At 44.2% G+C, this 19,487-nt stretch overlaps 1 protein-coding gene across 2 annotated transcripts in view; it reads right to left on the bottom strand.

Moving 5' to 3' along the window:
• Nucleotides 1–513: 513 nt before the first annotated feature.
• The window catches only part of LOC120917521 (phosphomethylethanolamine N-methyltransferase-like), a 38,883-nt gene continuing 19,909 nt past the window's right edge, over nucleotides 514–19,487 (bottom strand). For both annotated transcript variants that reach the window (XM_040328872.1, XM_040328873.1), the window contains exons 6-12: nucleotides 17,740–17,928; nucleotides 12,125–12,214; nucleotides 8,537–8,626; nucleotides 8,285–8,407; nucleotides 6,118–6,249; nucleotides 1,794–1,910; nucleotides 514–1,691 (exon numbers count right to left, since the gene is read on the bottom strand). In XM_040328872.1, the coding sequence (XP_040184806.1) occupies nucleotides 1,566–1,691; nucleotides 1,794–1,910; nucleotides 6,118–6,249; nucleotides 8,285–8,407; nucleotides 8,537–8,626; nucleotides 12,125–12,214; nucleotides 17,740–17,928 (867 nt within the window). In that variant the 3' untranslated portion in view covers nucleotides 514–1,565. The remainder of the gene's footprint in view (nucleotides 1,692–1,793; nucleotides 1,911–6,117; nucleotides 6,250–8,284; nucleotides 8,408–8,536; nucleotides 8,627–12,124; nucleotides 12,215–17,739; nucleotides 17,929–19,487) is intronic.

Below are 19,487 nucleotides of genomic sequence, written 5' to 3' on the forward strand. Positions count from 1 at the left end.
CTTAAATGCAATGACGCCGGCCGCCGCTAGATGGCATTTACGTGAAGGAGTCATTTGCGTATGCAAATGATCCTTCTACGCCGATTCCCGAACGAGTTTGCGTTGCGTAACCGTCGCTAACGTCGTTTGCGTAAGAGGAAACTTACTCCTGCTATATGAGGGGTACGTTTCCGCAAGTCTCGCGTAGGCCATGTTACGGATGGCGTCGGGTCCCCGTCGTGTTTTTTTGTCGGGTACGTCGTTTACGTAAGTCGTTCTTGAATACAACTTTACGTCAATGACGCACACGTCGGCGTCATTGACGTTTTCCGCCGAGAACTGGAGCATGAGCACCTGCTCCAGTAAGTTGGGACAGCGGAGTGTAAGTGCCTTAAGCGCAGCAGGCGGATATTTAGAGAGAATATGGGCCCTTGACTTTACAGAAAACAATTGATTATCACGCTAGCTGACCACCATTGCACACAGCAGCTACACAGGCATGGTTTAAGAACAATGTATTCATCACTACAAAAGTACACAAACCACAAAACAATGTTTTATTTTGAAAAAAGATTAACACTTTTAGTTGAAGTTAAACTTCTACATTGTTTATCCATCCATTATACATTTTACCAAAGTGTTCTTCACATTGCAAAGTGCTTTTCTTGGTGCATAATGTACAACGTATATAATCATGGAAATCAAATACCTCGCTTTGCTTTTTCATCATGGCTGATGAGGAATATGATTAATATTGGAAACTTTAGGCACCTGTCCAACTTTTATGACATTTGGAATTACAATGAAGCTGGTTTATGGCAGGGAACATCTTTCCCAATTGGTCTACAAGTGAGGTAGTCTTTAGATACAGTAAGAGTAATAGTTAAAGATTAAAATTTCTGTAAAATAACAGATGCAGAGTATATGACATAAAACGATACTTACATTGCATAGAGGTGTTAGGGCGAGATAAGGGGTTTCTTGATTTAAAGCAGTAATGCAGATTCTTACAGTGGTCTTTTGACAAAGTGGTAACCAAGAACAGTTTACTACTGGCAACATAAACTACATCTAACAGTTACAAATCACACGGCCTTCCTTGGCAACATTTCTGATTTCAACCCTTAAAAAGATAAGTAGCCTGGATCTCACTCACATCAGCAGCATTGATTGTAAGCTCTTAAGCCAAGACTAGGTTGGTTTATGTCATAGCCATAACTGATGCCTATGGTGGACATTCTCATAAATGAGAATCCCTTTAGACTGAAGACCTAGGGAGAAATGCTTCAATTTTTACCAGTTTACCTTGCAACTAGCGTATTGGCATCATGTTTCCGTAAATTAGAGTTATACTTTCCAATTAGAACTGAAACCACGTGGGCACATATCACCACCTTTGCATGAGATATGTTGTCATTTATGCTATGTATGTCTTTTATACAAAGTTCTATAGAAACCCTGGTGTGAACATACATAAGAAAAAGGCACAGAATTCAATCCGTGTCATTAATCATTTTAGAAAAACCGTGTAAACATAGAAACAGATTTCTATTTAAACATTCAAAATGACTTATTAAAGAGAAGATTTATGGAACAATCTGCAGAGGTTTCTCAGCGTAGAACAAGCCCCAGCGCTGATCTCCTAAACTACAGCGATGAAGTTTTTCCTTCCAACCATCAATGATGTAGTTGTAATCCTCTTCAGAAAAACTCTGTAAAAGAATAAAAGAGAAATAAAAATATTCAGGCGCTTTGGATTGTCTGCGAAATAGCGAATACATTTATTTCTAGGGTTTTAGTCCATTTTATAATACCTCTATGAATTCCTGCTTGATTTCCTGAGTCCTTGTAAGTTCTTTATTCAGAACTTGTACAAACTGTTCAGTCCGGTCCTGAGCTTGAACATTTACAAATCCAACCTTCTCTAGGAACTGTAGGGAGAAAAAGAATTTCAAATGTAAAGATCTTGATTTATCTGTGCCATACTGTTACTTTAAAGCAAACCCCTTAATTAGCGACCTGGCGCGGAACAGCTGGGATATCCTGTCATCTCCGTGCGCAACCAGACCCCCCCACGCCGGCCGGTAATTGAGGCTGGGCTTTGCGCCCTTCTGCAGTCTTATGCTTCCTTCTGGAATCTGGAGCCCTCTTGTGGTGGCTGTTGGTATGACAAGACAACCAGCAATGCTAATGGAGCTTCCCCTGCCTCTTTTCACTGCCCACCCATCTCCTTCCCTTTACTTAGAACCCCCAAACATTATATATATTTTTTATTCTAACACCCTAGAGAATAAAATGGCGGTTGTTGCAATACTTTTTGTCACACCGGTCTTACAAGCACACTTTTTTTATTGAAAAATAAGACAACAGTAACGCTAGCCCATTTTTTTTTTTTTTTGTGAAAGATAATGTTATGCTGAGTAAATTGATACCTAACATGTCACGCTTCAAAATTGTGTCCGCTCGTGGAATGGCGACAAACTTTTACCCTTTAAAATCTCCATAAAATTCTACAGGTTGCATGTTTTGAGTTACAGAGAAGGTCTAGGGCTAGAATTATTGCTCTCGCTCTACCAATCGTGACGATACCTCACATGTGTGGTTTGAACACTGCTTTCATATGCGGGCGCTACTCATGTATGCGTTCGCTTCTGCACGCGATCTCGGTGGGACGGGGTGCGTTCCTGGCTCCTAACTTTTTTAGCTGGCTCCTAGATTCCAAGCAAATTTGTCAAGTTCTGCTTTAGAGCATTACCAACTTGCCAAAAGCAGAACTGTTATCATGAAAAATCATCTGTTATCATGCTGTTTTTATGTTTTGCGCTATAAACAAATAATCGCAATAAGCGAATATTGATTGGTTTGCGCAAAAGTTATAGCATCTACAAAATAGGGGATAGATCTATGCCACTTTTATTATTTATTTTGTTTACTAGTAATGTCATCGAACACTTTTGACACCACTGACATTTATACAGCGATCAGAGCTAAAAATAGCCACCGATTATTGTATAAATGTCACTGGCAGAGAAGGGGTTAACACTAGGGGGTGATCAAGGGGTTAAATGTGTTCCTTCAAGTGTGTTTCTAACTGTGGGGGGATGGGACTGACTGAGGGAGGAGACCGATCGCTGTTCCTAAGCATTAGGAACAACAGATCTGTCTCCTTACTCCTGACATAACGGAGATCTGTCTGTTTACATTGACAGACGTCTGTTCTGTCTCTGTCAAGAGCGATCGCGGGTGCCCGGCGGACATCGTGGCCACCGGGCAGGCACGCGCAGTAGCTCCTAAAGCCTTGTACACATGATCGGATTTTCCGGACAAATCGTAGGACTTTTGTCCGAAGGGCGTTTGCTGTGAACTTGTATTGCATACAAACGGCAAAGGAACTGTCGGCCAACAAACACAAAACTACATGATTTTTCAGCTCTTTAGAGCAACTTCTGCTAATGTTGTGTTATGGTGAGCAATGCTTTTGAGCATGCGTGTTTGTACTTTGGCGTTTTGTTCGAAGGACTTGTGTACACATGATCGGAAAATCCAACAACACACAATTGTTGTCAGAAAATTTTAAAGCATGCTATCCAACATTTGTCTGTGGAAAATCCGACAATTGTCCGATGGAGCATACAAATGGTTGGATTTTCTAACAACGGCCTGCCGTCACACTTTTCCCATCGGAAAATCCAAGCGTGTGCACGAAGCTTAAGTCACACGGCAGACGCGCCTGCCCCCTATGTCCCTTAAAGCGCCCGTTGTACAGCTGCAGTGTTTTGCGCAGGGGAGCCAACCAGCTGTCGTCAAATGAAGCAAGTGGTTAAGTCTTTGTTACCCCAACATTTCATATTCCTGATATGTCCCTGCTGTACCATGTACTTATCTGAGAAAGTATCCTGTTCTCTTTGTATTGGTTCCTTTGTGTGAAATCCCTGGTGTTCCTGCCAGTCCCTCTGCTTTCCAAATTAAAAACTGACCACACTAAGCAGGAGAACACATCGTGGTCGGTTCTCTAGCTGTGCTGGGAACTCAGCTTGCTCTCCTCCAATGATCAGACTTGGAGAATACAGTGATTATTGCTAGCAACTACAGTGCTTTGAAAAAGTATTCATACCCCTTGACATTTTCCACATTTTGTCATGTGACAACCAAAAACGTAATTTATTTTATTGGGATTGTATGTGATAGACCCACACAAAGTGGCACATAATTGTGAAGTGGAAGGAAAATAATAAAGGGTTTGCATTTTTTTTTACAAATAAATAAGTGAAAAGTATGGCAAGCATTGGTATTCAGCCCCCCTGAGTGTATACTTTGTAGAACCTCCTTTCACTGCAATTAGAGCTGCAAGTCTTTTTGGGGATGTCTCTACCAGCTTTGCACATCTAGAGAGTGATATTTTTGCCCATTCTTCTTTGCAAAATAGTTCAAGCTCTGTCAGACTGGATGGAGAGTGTCTGAACAGCAATTTCCAAGTCTTGCCACAGATTCAATTGGATTTAGGTCTGGACTTTGACTGGCCCATTCTAACACATGAATATGCTTTGATATAAACCATTCCATTGTAGCTCTGGCTGTATGTTTGGGGTCGTTGTCCTGCTGGAAGGTGAACCTCCGCCCCAGTCTCAAGTCTTTTGCAGACTCTGACAGGTTTTCTTCTAAGATTGCCCTGTACAGTATTTGGCTCCATCCATCTTCCTATCAACTCTGACCAGCTTTCCTGTCCCTGCTGAAGAAAAGTATACCCACAACATGATTCAGACACCACCATGTTTCACAGTGGGGATGGGTGTTCAGGGTGAAGTGCAGTGTTAGTTTTCCGCCACACATAGCGTTTTGCTTTTAGGCCAAAAAAGTCAAAAACTTGACCAGAGCACCTTCTTCATGTTTGCTGTTTCCCCCACATGGCTTCTCGCAAACTGCAAACAGGACTTCTTATGGCTTTCTTCTTGCCACTCTTCCATAAAGGGCAGATTTGTGGAGTGCACAACTAATATTTGTCCTGTGGACAGATTCTCCCACCTGATTTGTGGATCTCTGCAGCTCCTCCAGAGTTACCATCGGCCTCTTGGCTGCTTCTCTGATTAATGCTCTCCTAGCCCGGCCTGTCAGTTTAGGAGGACGGCCATATCTTGGTAAGTTTGCAGTTGTGCCATACTCTTTCATTTTGGGATGATGAACAGTGTTCCCTGAGATGTTCAAAGCTTGGGATATTTTTTTATAACCTAACCCTGCTTTAAACTTCTCCATAACTTTATCCCTGACCTCTCTGGTGTGTTCCTTGGCCTTCGTGATGCTATTTGTTCTATAGGGTTCTCTAACAAACCTCTGAGGGCTTCACAGAACAGCTGTATTTATACTGAGCATAAATTGGTTTCAATAGATTTTAGTTAGGGGTATCAGAGTAAAGGAGGTCAAATACAAATGCACGCCACACTTTTCACATATTTATTTGTAAAAAAAAAATTGAAAACCATTTATCATTTTCCTTCCACTTCACAATTATGTACCACTTTGTGTTGGTCTATCACATAAAATCCCAATAAAAATACAAGTTGGTTGTAACATGACAAAATTTGGAAAATTTCAAGGGGTATGAATACTTTTTCGAGGCACTTGTATAGCTGCTGGCAATAATGGCATGCTGAAAATCTGACATGCCGGTTGTACCCAACTCGATAGATGGATCCAAATGGGTACATTCAGCCTGCCCATAGATGATTGAAATAGATTTGAAATATGACTTAAAGAGAGATTCCACCTGCGATTTTTTTTTTTAAAGTCAGCAGCTAGAAACACTGTAGCTACTGACTTTTAATAAGGACACGTACCTGTCCTAGGCGCCCGTGATAATGCCCCCCCCCCCCCCCCGATGCCGATCCAGATCATTGCAGGTCCCGCGCCGCCATCCTCAGTAAGGGAATGGAAACTGCCGTTTCCTATTGCACATCCACTTTGTGAATGGGCAGCTGCTCTCTGGGAGGAAGAAGACCCACCGCGGATAAGGAAGAGGCAGATTAGGAACATCCGCATAGCAACAGGTATTTCGGGGGGGGGGGGGTTTCCTGCAATTTTTTTTTCAGGGTGGAACTCCACTTTAAGAAGCCTTGGCGTTAATGAGGCAACAAACTACAATACCTGTCCATACTCTTCAGGTGTGTACAGAACATATCCTCTCTGCTTCACATACTCCTGAAATACAGGGGACCAGGGCTGTTCTCCACAACAATAATCTGTGATCAGGAGTTTTCCTCCAGGTTTTAGCCAGGACTGGAAGAGAAAGGACAGAATAACTGATTAAAGTGTAAGTCTTAAAGCGAAAAAAAACACACAAAAAACACACAAAGCATTTTCTTATACCTTTTTTACATGCTGTAAGCACAGAAAAATGACAGCTCACGAGCCAGAAGTATATTGTGCTCTTACCTTCCTCTTTAAAGACTTTGAAGAGACACCACGTGGTGTCAGCCCTGCCTACTTAATTTCTGATAAATTTAACCACTTGCTCGCCATATAGCAAAATGACGGTGGCAAAGTGGTTCTTTTTTCCTGATCGGACGTCATAGGACATGATCAGGATAAAACTAGCCGCCGCACGCCTGTGGGGGGCGCGCAGCGTGGTGATTGTTGGTGCAGCGTGTCAGTCTGACACAACACAACGCAACTTCAAACTAGGTAAGGAGTCTCTGACGGAGGCTCTTTACCACGTGATCAGCCGTGTTCAATCACAGCTGATCACAGTGTAAACAGGAAAAGATGTTTATCGGCTTTTCCTCACTCACTTTTGGACGTGAGTATAGAAGAGCCAATCGGCTGCTCCTCTGACAGAGGGGGGGGGGGGTCTGTGCTGATTATCAGCGCAGCCCCCCGAGGATGCCCACACTGGACCACCAGGGATGCCCACCACTATGCCACCCATGGCCTCCAGGGATGCCAATCAGTGCCCACAATGGATGCCAATCAGTGCCAAATACACGCCTGTATAACCTTTTCTTAACAGAGAGGTCCATCCCCTTTGGTAAGCACAATTGTGTCTGTGGTGGGAGGATTCTGTCTCACGCTTATCATTAGAGGATTTATATTCTTTTTTCCTTCACGAGGGATCTTCTTTGCTCATTATTGGGACTTTTTGAAGGCTCCTTATTTGCTGAACAGACATTTATTCTTTTTATTTCTGTTTTTGCACTGCACTTACCCATTGTTTTGCATATTGATTTTTAGGCTAGTGCCAAATAATGCCTGTCAATCAGTGATGCCCATCAGTACCATTCATCACTGTACATCAGTGCCACCTATCAGTGCCCATCCATGCCGCCTATCAGTGCCCATCCGTGCTGCCTATCAGTGCCCATCCGTGCCACCTTTCAGTGCCCATCAGTGCCACCTTTCAGTGCCCATCAGTGCCACCTTTCAGTGCCCATCAGTGCTGCATATCAGTGCCACCTATCAATGCCCATCAGTGAAGGAGAAAACGTAGTTATTTACAACGTTTTGTAACAGAAACAACAAAAAAACTGTCTTTTTTTTATTTGTTTAGCAGAAAATAAAAATCCCAGAGGTGATCGAATACCACCAAAAGAAAGCTCTATTTGTGGGAACAAAATGATAAAAAATTAGTTTGGGTACAGTGTAGCATGACCGCGCAATTGTCATTCAAAGTGCGACAGCGCTGAAAGCTTAAAATTGGTCCGGGCAGGAAGGTGTATAAGTGCCCGGTATTGAGGTGGATAAGAAAAGAAGACAAATGCTGCAATCTCCAGAGAGAAAATCACCATTGTATCTTTAGGCACTATCTAAGGCCTCGTACACACGACCGGACATGTCCGCTGAAACTGGTCCACGGACCAGTTTCAGCGGACAGATCCGATCGTGTGTACAGGCTAGCGGACAGATTTCCAGTGGACAAATGTTTCTTAGCATGCCAAGATACATGTCCGCTGGAAAGCTGTCCGTCAGACATGTCTGCTGGTTAGTACGTCTAACCAGCAGACCGAAATCCCGCGCATGCGTCGAATTGATTTGACGCATGCGTGGAAGCATTGAACTTGCGCGATAGAGAATGTCGGTGTCGTCTACGTCACCGCGTTCTCTGTCCGCGGGGATTTCGGTTTGATGGTGTGTACAGCCATCAGACCGAAATCTCCCAGCGGACATGTCCGGTGGTGTGTACGAGGCCTAATAGTCCAAACATTGAAGAGTGCCTGCTTAGGGCAACCACTATAGTTTTGTTCCGATTATTCCTTCGGAGTTTCATGAATTAGCCTGTAATTGCGGAATATACAGTAGAATCAGTAAACTGACTTACATAGAATCTTTTGAAGAGGGCTTTCTTGTCATTGATATGCAGGATGGTGTCTCTGCTGTACACCACATCGAATGTTCCATCTGGAAAGATCCGACGTGTGGCATCTCCAATTTCAAACTGTACCTATTGATGGAAAAACAAATGACATTTAATTAACCAACAAAAAAAGACAGCAAAATCATGTGAGGAATAATCAGTTTATGAAAAATGTACCAAATAAAGCCTCTAAACAGATCCAGATACATCACTCACCAGAGGAATCTTCTCGTTTATGGCTCTCTCCATGGCAATTTCTACCATGTTGGACGACAGGTCCATCCCTAGGACTTCCACCCCATACGTCTTTGTAGAGAGAAAGAAAAAATTAAAAACCCAGCCAAAGAATAATACAGATTAGCTTTATGTTATTTTATTTCAAATTATTAAAATCTACAGAATAAGGAAATGTTACTTTTATACTCTTCAACCCTTGTACTGCCACCAACCTAGAAACTACGTCGGTGGCTTTAAATCTGCGATTTAAAAAAACAAAACTCGATTCACGATTCTGATGGACACCGCGCCGACAGGAGTTTTTAGGCGAGGCCGCAACTTCGGCCTAGTCCGTCGCGATCCTGGGAAAAGGCCGCGGACTAGGCAGAAGCCACGGCCTTGCCTAAAAAATCCTGCCCACAGCTCGCAGTGATCCTGGTTAAAGGCCGCGGCTTCGGCCTAGTCCGCGGCATTGGCCTAGTTCACGGAACGCTGGTTCTATGGGAAAAAAAAAACGAAAAAAAAAAACTATTTGGTCAAAATCTGAATCGATTTGCCCTTGAAACTCGTTTCAGATTTTTAAATCGATTTTTTCCCCAGCCCTACTTTGGGGGTGTTTTACACACACCCGGCGGCTGCAGTGTGGGTAAATCTGACAAGCCGTTTGCCCGCCATCAGATCTGTAGGTCGTCCCCCCACCCCGCCATGATTCTAATGCCTCGTACACACGACCATTTTTCTCGGCAGGAAAAAAAAAAAAAAAGTTTTTCCTGACGTGATTCCTCTTCAGCCTGACTTGGATACACACTTTCATGCAAAAAAACGTCCAACAAAAGCGCTGTGACGTACAACACGTACGATGGCACTATAAAGGGGAAGTTCCTTTCAAATGGCGCCACCCTTTGGGCTGCATACTTGATTCTGAGCATGCACGTTTTTTTTCCCCCCCGGAAAAGCATACACACGTTTTTCGAGATGAGAAAAAAGAGAGCTGGTTTTAATTTTTTTGCAGACAGTTTTTATGTTGAGAAAACTGCTGGGGGGCATACACACGACCGGTTTTCACGACCAATATAAAAAATGGCAGTTTTCTCGTTGTGAAAAGCGGTCGTGTGTACGAGGCATCAGGCTGCATGGCACCATGCAGAGCAGAGGGAAATCAGCAAACGTTCATTCGCTGATCACTCCTTCCTGATACTGACCCAAGACGATAGGAGAAATGTCTTCCCCTGGTTCTGGTGTCTCTGTCCCAAGTATGTCTGGCGAATAGAAACATGTGCCATTAAAAGTAACCTGTCAACAAAGAATGCATCATACAGTGCCTTGAAAAAGTATTCACACCCCTTGAAATTTTCCACATGTTGTCATGTTACAACCAAAAACGTACCGTATATACTCGAGTATAAGCCAAGATTTTCAGCCCTTTTTTTGGGGCTAAAAAAGGCCCCCCTCGGCTTATAGTCGTGTACCTGGAAATATTGAGAGGCTGCGGGCGTCCATCATTTAAAACTCGCGGTCTCCTCTTGTCCCTTCTGTGATAGGCGTTTCTCAGCAGACAGAGTTCCACCTATCACAAACGTTTTCTCATCCTCACCCATCCCAGCAGACACTGTGGTCAGTGTTCCGCGATTGGCAGAACAGTGTCTGCTGGGAAACTGAGTCCGAGGACGAGAGAACGGAACTGTGTCAGCTAAGAAACGCCTATCACAGAAGGGACCAGGTGGAGACCACGAGTTTTAAACATTGAATGGACGCCCGCAGCCTCTCAATTTCAGGTACAGTGACGACGGGCACAGTGACTACGGGCACAGTCACAATTGGCACAGTGAGGTTGCAATGGGCATAGTGAGGCGTGCAAATGGGCTGTTGACCCTCTTTTCCTCTTACAGTGGCTGCTGCATTCTCACCCTCGGCTTATACTTGAGTCAATACGTTTTCCCAGTTTTTTTGTGGTAAAATTAGGTACCTCGGCTTATACTTGGGTCGGCTTATACTCGAGTATATACGGTAAATGTGAGAACTGTTAAATCGTCCAGAAATTGGATCGCAGAAGTGTGAACACCCATGCAATCCAATTCCAGTGCAGACCAAAAAAAGGGTTCTGCACAATTTTGGTGCGAATGTGATGCAGTTTTACCTATACAGTTTGTATGGCTGAATTTGCATCGCACAACGCATGTGATCTGCACAGCAATGTGGTGCGAATGACATGGGATGTCTGTGATCGCACCAGTGTGAACCCAGCCTAAAGAAGGGTTAGGCTTTAAAAAATATTGCAAGCTTTGAACGTCTCACAGAGAACTGTTCAATTCATTATCTGAAAATTGAAAGAGTATGGCACAACTGCAAACCTACCGTCCACCTAAACTGACAGGCCGGGCAAGGGGAGCATTTATCAGAGAAGTGGCCAAGAGGCCCATGGTAAGTCTGGAGGAGCTGCAAAAATCCACAGCTCAGGTGGGAGAATCTGTCCACAGGACAACTATTAATCGTGCACTCCACAAATCTGCCCTTTATGGAAGAGTGGCAAGAAGAAAGCCATTGTTGAAAGAAAGTCATAAGATATCCCATTTGCAGTTTGCAAGAAGCAATGTGGGGGACACAGCAAACATGTGGAAGAAGGTGCTCTGGTCAGAGGAGACAAATATTTTACTTTTTGGCCTAAAAGCAAAACACTACGTGTGGCGGAAAACTAACACTGCACATCACCCTGAACACACCATCCCCACCGTGAAACCTGGTGGTGGCAGCATCATATTGTGGGGATGCGTTTCTTCAGAAGGGACAGGGAAGCTGGTCAGAGTTGATGGGAAGATGGATGGAGCAAAATACAGGGCAATCTTAGAAGAAACCTGTTAGAATCTGCAAAAGACTTGAGACTGGGGAGGAGGTTCACCTACCAGCAGGACAACAACCCCAAACATACAGCCAGAGCTACAATGGAATGGTTTAGCTCAAAGCATACTCATGTGTTAGAATGGCACAGTCAAAGTCCAGACCTAAATCCAATTGAGAATCTGTGGCAAAACTTGAAAATTGCTCTTCACAGATGCTCTCCATCCAATCTGATAGAGCTTGCGCTATTTTGAACAGAAGAATGGGCAAAAATTTCACTCTCTAGATGTGCAAAGCTGGTAGAGACATCCCCAAAAAGACTTGTAGCTCTAATTGCAGCAAAATATGGTTCTACAAAGTATTGACTCAGAAGGGCTAAATATAAATGCACGCCACACTTTTTACATATTTATTTGTGAAAAGTTTTGAAAAACATTTATAATTTTCCTTCCACTTCACAATTATGTGCCACTTTGTGTTGGTCTATCACAGGCATATGTAATTAGTGGACCTCCAGCTGTTGCAGAAGTCCCATGAGGCATAGCAAGACTCTGAAAGCCACAAGCATGACACCCAGAGGCAGAGGCATGATTGGACTTGTAGTTTTGCAACAGCTGGAGGTCCGCTAATTGCATATGCCTGGTCTATCACATAAAATGGGTGTGAATACTTTTTCAAGGCACTGTATGTGAAAAAAGCACCAAAAGCAGGTAAGCTGTGTGCCCTGTATGAATGTCAAGAATAAAAATCTACCTTGGCCATGTAGAAGTCTCCTCCACCGATGCCACAACCAACATCAACGACCTGCTGCCCAGGAACAGGGTTCAGCATGGAAATAAATTCCTACAAGAAAAGGGAATTAAAAGTATGTGCCATGGATAAAACATTTTGGTGCATTTGAAACCTAATCCAAAAATCTGCAGCACTCCACACTTGTGTTATGAGGAATAGTCTAAACTGTATCAGCTTTGGGAATCCACAATCAAAATATGGCGAGAGGACAGCTGGTGCACCAGGCATTTAAAGGCACAATTGTAGGACTTAGACTGACCATATACAGATCAAATTTTGCTGCGTCCTGCTGAATTAGCCAAAATGCATTCCCTTGGCGGCCTTGTCAGCACTCAACAAAAGAATACAATAGTCGGCACTGCAGATGCATCCATCCATGCTATTTAGCAGAAGGGGGAATCAGGGGCTGAATGGGAGAAATCTTACCCGTGTATGATTCAACATTAGGGGGCAGATCCACAAAGAGAGTATGCCGGCGTATCTAGTGATACGCCGGCGTACTTTCAAATTTCCCGCGTCGTATCTTTGTTTTGAATCCTCAAAACAAGATACAACGGCATCTGGGTTAGATCCGACAGGCGTACGTCTTCGGATCTTAGATGCAATTCTTCTGCGTCCGCTGGGTGGCGTTCCCGTCGTATTCCGCGTCGAGTATGCAAATTAGCTATTTCCGACAGTCCACGAACGTACGAGCGGCCGTCGCATTCTTTTACGTCGTTTCCGTTCTGCTTTTTTCGGCGTATAGTTAAAGCTGCTATTTGGTGGCGTACGCAATGTTAAGTATGGCCGTCGTTCCCGCATCCGTGAATGGGGCTGGACGTAATTTACGTCCACGTCAAAACAATGATGTCCTTGCGACGTCATTTAGCGCAATGCACGGCGGGAAATTTAGGGACGGCGCATGCGCAGTTCGTTCGGCGCGGGGACGCGCTTCATTTAAATGAAACACGCCCCCTACTTGCCGATTTGAATTACGCGCTGTTACGCCGCGAGAGATACACTACGCCGCCGTAACTTACGGCGCAAATTCTTTGTGGATTCAAAGATTAAAAAAGTAAGTTACAGCGGCGTAGCGTATCTCACATACGCTGCGCCCATGCAATTGTACGAGGATCTGCCCCTAGGACTTTAACTTTGGTCAGTTTTATTAGATGTTAAATTAAAATCAGCAGCCACACAGCCTGTATAAAATATAGGTTACATGAAAAACTAGGCAGTGGGTAAATTTGGACAAAGACGGATTGAAATTCAGATTCATCAGGAACCGGCTGAATTTTGTTCTACCTCTGGGCAGGCTGGTTGTACTGAAGTTGATCTATCAATCAACTTCATCACAACCAGCCTGTGTTTTTTTCATTCAGCTATAGCCTCCGGCAGTGATCATTGTTTCCTGACGGCAGAGAAACTTCCCGCTGTTAGAATACAATAGCATTCCAACAACACTGTGGAAATTATGAAATTTTGAGGAAAGAAAATTGCATAATGTATGGCCTGCCCTAATCAGTCTGCTCATGGGCATAATTAAACAATGGGTTCCTGGGTCCATACAGGGGGTCTGGAGACTCAGCATGGAGCACAGGATTCAGCATAGCCTGTATCAAGATATAGGCCCCATGTACACGGGATGCTGCTAAACCTACTTTCAGAGGCAGTTGGACGCTTTTTTCAACTGCCCCTGAACTCATTCAATGTTATCCTATGTGAACATGTACACAGTCTCATTTATTGACGTTTTTAGGCAGTTGCGTTTAACAGCGTTTCTTTGAAAGCAAAAAAATGGGTTCAAACGCTGAAGATTCCCACGTTTCAGACTCCAAACACGGCAAAATGCCGTAACCCGCGTTTAGTTTATAAGCGTTTTTCATTTTTGCCCATTTAACCACTTAAGACCCAGACCTTTAGGCAGCTAAAGCACCCGGCCAGTTTTTGCGATTCGGCACTGCGTCGCTTTAACTGACAATTGCGCGGTCATGTGACGTGGCTCCCAAACAAAATTGGCGTCCTTTTTTCCCCACAAATAGAGCTTTCTTTTGGTGGTATTTGATCACCTATGCGGTTTTTATTTTTTGTGCTATAAACAAAAATAGAGCGACAATTTTGAAAAAAATTCAATATTTTTTACATTTTGCTATAATAAATATCCCCCAAAAATATATAAAAAAAACATATTTTTTCCTCAGTTTAGGCCGATACGTATTCTTCTACCTATTTTTGGTAAAAAAAAAAAATCGCAATAAGCATTTATCGGTTGGTTTGCGCAAAATTTATAGCGTTTACAAAATAGGGGATAGTTTTATTGCATTTTTATAATTTTTTTTTTTTAACTACTAATGGCGGCGATCAGCGATTTGTTTCGTCACTGCGACATTATGACGGACACTTCGGACAATTTTGACACATTTTTGGGACCATTGTCATTTTCACAGCAAAAAATGCATTAAAAAATGCATTGTTTACTGTGAAAATGACAATTGCAGTTTGGGAGTTAACCACAAGGGGGCGCTGATAGGGTTATGTGTGACCTCATGTGTGTTTACAACTGTGGGGGGGTGTGGCTGTAGGTGTGACGTCATCGATTGTGATTCCTTATATAAGGGAACACACGATCGATCACGGCGCCACAGTGAAGAACGGGGAAGCTGTGTTTACACACAGCTCTCCCCGTTCTTCAGCTCCTGGGACCGATCGCGGGACTCCAGCGTCGATCGGGTCCGCGAGACCCGCGGTCACGTAGCTTCGGACCGGGTCGCGTGCACGCGCCGCACGTGTGACCCCACGGCTGGGCTTAAAGGGCAACGTACATATACGTTGATGTGCCCAGCCGTGCCATTCTGCCGACGTAAGTCGGCGTAAAGGGGTCCATAAGTGGTTAAAAAAAAAAAATATATATATATATATATATATATATATATATATATATATATTATTTTTTTTAACTTCTAAACGCAGCAAAACGGACGTTTTAAACGTGGGTTACTATCTGTCAAGTTTAATCATTTAGGAGCAGTTGTAAAACATTGGGCCAGATTCACAGAAGAAATACGCCGGCGTATCTACTGATACGCCGGCGTATTTTCAAATTTGCCGCGTCGTATCTTTAGTTTGAATCCTCAAACCAAGATACAACAGCTTTTGGCATTGATCCGACAGACGTACAGCTTCGTACGCCTTCGGACCGTAGGTGTAATACTCCGGCGCCCGCTGGGTGGAGTTTGCGCCGTGTTCCGCGTTGGGTATGTTAATTAGTTGTTTACGGCGATCCACGAACGTACGCGCGTCCGTCGCATTCTCTTACGTCGTCGCTAGTCGGCTTTTCCCGTCGTAAAGTTACACCTTGTATTTAGGTGGTATAAAAATAGACTAGCCATGTTAAATAAAGTATGGCCGTCGTTCCCGCGTCGAATTTCAAATTCGTCCGGGAATACGAAAGGACACAACGCACGTCGCCATTCAAAAAACACGTCGGGGTGCCGTAATTTCGCGCAAAGCACGGCGGGAAATTTCAAAACGGAGCATGCGCAGAACGTTCGGCGCGGGAACGCGCCTAATTTAAATGATACACACCCCATTTGAATTAGGTGGGCTTGCGCCGGACGGATTTACGCTACGCCGCCGCAAGTTTACAGGCAAGTGCTTTGTGAATCAAGCACTTGCCCGTAAAACGTGCGGCGGTGTAACGTAAATGCGATACGTTACGCCGCCGCAATTCTACATGAATTTGGCCCAATGCTTGTACATGGAGCCTTAGACAGACTTCAGGTCTCTGATATATGAACTCCAGGTACAATATAACAGACCTGTGCTTAGAGGGGAAAATAAATAACAGTGAGAGTATACACAGATTGCTCTGTGCCAGACACAGATAGTTGTAGGGTATCACTTGAGGGAGACTGGATGGAGCTTAGAAGAACTGAGACTGATAATTCTATGTTGGCCGTGTGCAGCTATCGGGACACTGGAATCTTTGGGATGTGGTGCTACCTTGACATGAGCGTAATTAAAGCGGTGGTTCACCCTCAGTGACACGATTTTACCATCGAGACAGGCATTGTAGCGTGAGCTACAGTATGCCTGTCCCGATTTTTTTACCCCCGTACTCACTGTGTACTCGTACATTATAGATTTCGGCTCCCGCGGGGAATGGGCGTGCCTATGGAGAGGGAGGATGATTGACGGCCGGCCCTGGCACGTCACTCTCCCCGAAGACAGCCGGAGTAGGTCTCGGCTCTTCACGGCGCCTGCGCACAGGCTATGCGCAGGCGCCGTGAAGAGCCAAGCATATTTCGGCTATTTCCGGAGAAGAGTGACGCGCCAGAGCCGGCCGTCAATCATCCTCCGTCTCCATAGGCACGCCCATTCCCCGAGGGGAGTCGGTATCTTCGATGTACGAGTACACGGTGAGTACGGGGATAAAAAAAATCGGGACAGGCATACTGTAGCTCGCGCTACAATGCCTGATTTTATGGTAGAAGAAAAAAAAAAAATTTTGGGGGTTTATAGGGTGAACCCCCGCTTTAATCCTGGCAACCCTGGATTCCAATTTTGTTGGAACTTGGACCCATGCTTTTTGTATTTGTTAACTTCATTTTTGTTCCTTTTATCCTACTGCATGCTAAAACAGGATTCACACTATAAGTTGTTTTTCATTCAATCCAGCGGGCTAAAGGAAAAAAAAATGTTCAGATTGCCATACTAACACAAGCGATGTTAGTGCGGCAATTTCCCCGCGGAACTATTGTGTTCTAGCAGGGGGACTGCCCCCCGCCAGAACACACTGATCAGCACTTGCAGCCATTGGCCGTCAGATGCTGCTTTTCCAGCATGCCCGTTCGACAGAACTTGGTTATGAGACCGGCTTCCGTCATACATGGGGAGCTAACACAGGCCAATAGTCAGCCGGTTCCTGCTAATCCGAACGGTTTTGATTGATTTTCAGTCCGTGTGTACCCAGCTCAAAACCCCTGTACATCAGAGCCTGTGTGATCCACCTCTATGGGCTCTCTAGCTATGCTCTTAGTTCATCAGAGGCATTATTTCATGAAACCTACCTTGAGTGCCGGTTCACACAGGGGCAACCCGACTTACAGCGCGACTTTGCAAGGCGACTTCAGCGTGACTTGAAGCAACTTACAACGCGACCTAAAGTTGCCTCCAGGACAGGCGACTTTGCCAGTGGCCAATCACAGAATAATCAGCTCTGTGGGAGGGAGGGGTTTGCCTGGGTAAAATATTTTATTTTCCTGTAAAGTTACTTCAGGTCAGATTGTGATCTGACTTTGGAGGCGACTTCCATTGAAATCAATGGGTACAAGTTACCTAGAAGTCGCCTTGAAGTAGTACAAGAACCTTTTCTGAAGTCGGAGCGACTTCAGTAGTGTACATTAAGACGGCTCTCATTGACCAACATGGGATTACTGATGTCGGGCGACTTGAGGTCTGACAAGCCGGATCCCAAGTCGCTGTAGTGTGAACCGACACTTAAGTGGTGGTCTGTATTTTGTAATAAACACACATTTCAGTGTTTATGATATAACAAAATCTATTCCAAATGCCTTTAAAATGTAGCCAGGCCTCACCTTAGTGGTTTCCAGCCCTCCAGTGCTCACAAAGCCTTCTCCAAATATCTTTTCATATCTAAGGATTCCTTTTCGAGAATACTGCTGGTTATCCAGGAATTGCTGAAATGTCACATAACCCTGGTGACCATTAGGTTCACGAGGGACCTTCTGCAGTAGCCAGCACACCTGGTTCTGGTTCTTCTTTATCTGTGAACAGAGTGGGGTATATATAAAACATAGGTGCAGCACTTGGCAAAAGAAAAAGACATTAAAAGTGTAGGAAAATGATATAGGTGGTGTGTGTATAGAGGAGTGTTCTTCAATAAACATGCCATACAGTTTAAACAAAATAAAGCATAACGATAAGTTACAAATGTGGACAAGAAAAGGACTCCAACAATAGACACGGTATTGGCAGACAAGTCCTTACATGTCCTGCAGTACACAATGGGAATTATTTATAAAAAATAGTACAATGAACATGAAGGTGTTGTTCACTGCGCCCAATCAGACTTTGGCTTTCAGTTATCTGTATTCTAATGCCGCGTACACACGATCATTTTCCGGGTTCTAAAAAATTACGTTTTCAGGCGCTAGAAAAAACAACGTTTTTTTCAACTTGATCATTAAAACGGCCTTGCCTGCACACGATCGTGAAAAAAAAAATGCTCTAACAAAGCGCGGTGACGTACAACGACAGCACTATAAAGGGGAAGTTCCATGCGGATGGCACCACCCTTGGGGCTGCTTTAGCTGATTTCCTGTCAGTAAAAGACCATTTGCGCCTTTTCAGTCTGTTACAGCGTGATGCATGTGCTTACTCCATTACGAACGCTAGTTTTACCAGAACGAGCGCTCCCGTCTCATAACTTGCTTCTGAGCATACGCAAATTTTTCACGTCGTTAAAGCCCACACACGACTATTTTTTACAACCCGAAAAACTACAACGTTAAAAACGTCGTTAAAAAATAGAGCATGTTCAAAAAAAAATGTGCCCATCTTTTAGAACCCGAAAAATGCTCTGAAGCCCCCACACGATCGTTTTTAATGACATTAAAAAAAAAATGAAATTTTTTAGAACCCGAAAAATGATCGTGTGTACGCGGCATAAGAAAGAAAATGAAAGCAAATAAATGCTACATCTACTCTACAGCACTGTTTGTTTCTGGAATGAGGAAATGGAACATAAATGAGGTTAGTTAACCCCCTTCATGACCAGGTCATTTTTTGCTATTTAGCACTGCGCTATTTTAAAGCGGAGTTCCAGACGTTTTTTATGTTTATTAAAAGTCAGCCGCTACAAAAAGTGTAGCTGCTGGCTTTTATTAAACATACACTTACCTGTTCCACAGTCCAGCGCCGCGCCGCCCGGAGCTTCGCTCCTCTCCCCCCCTTCTCCGCCGGCGCCTCCATTGTAACTGTGGGCACCCGGCCGTGACAGCGTTCGGCTTCACTGCCGGGCACTCACTGCACATGCGTGAACGGCGCAGCGCTTCCTGAGTGTACATGCGATCGCCTGGGACCTGTCATGTGTCCCAGGTGATCGCCTACAGAGAGGGGCCGCCATAGGCGATATGACGTATCGCCTAAGCGGTCCCTAAGCGGAAGGAGGAAGTGAGACAGGAAGTCCCACTCCTACTGAAGCCCCATCCCCCCCTCCAAAAAAAAAATTACATGCCGAATGTGGCATGTAAGGGGGTGAGGAGTGGATTAGGCGGAAGTTCCACTTTTGGGTGGAACTCCGCTTTAACTAGTAATTTTAGGG

The sequence above is a fragment of the Rana temporaria genome, chromosome 11 (genome assembly GCF_905171775.1).
Source record: "Rana temporaria chromosome 11, aRanTem1.1, whole genome shotgun sequence".
Lineage (NCBI taxonomy): Eukaryota > Metazoa > Chordata > Amphibia > Anura > Ranidae > Rana > Rana temporaria.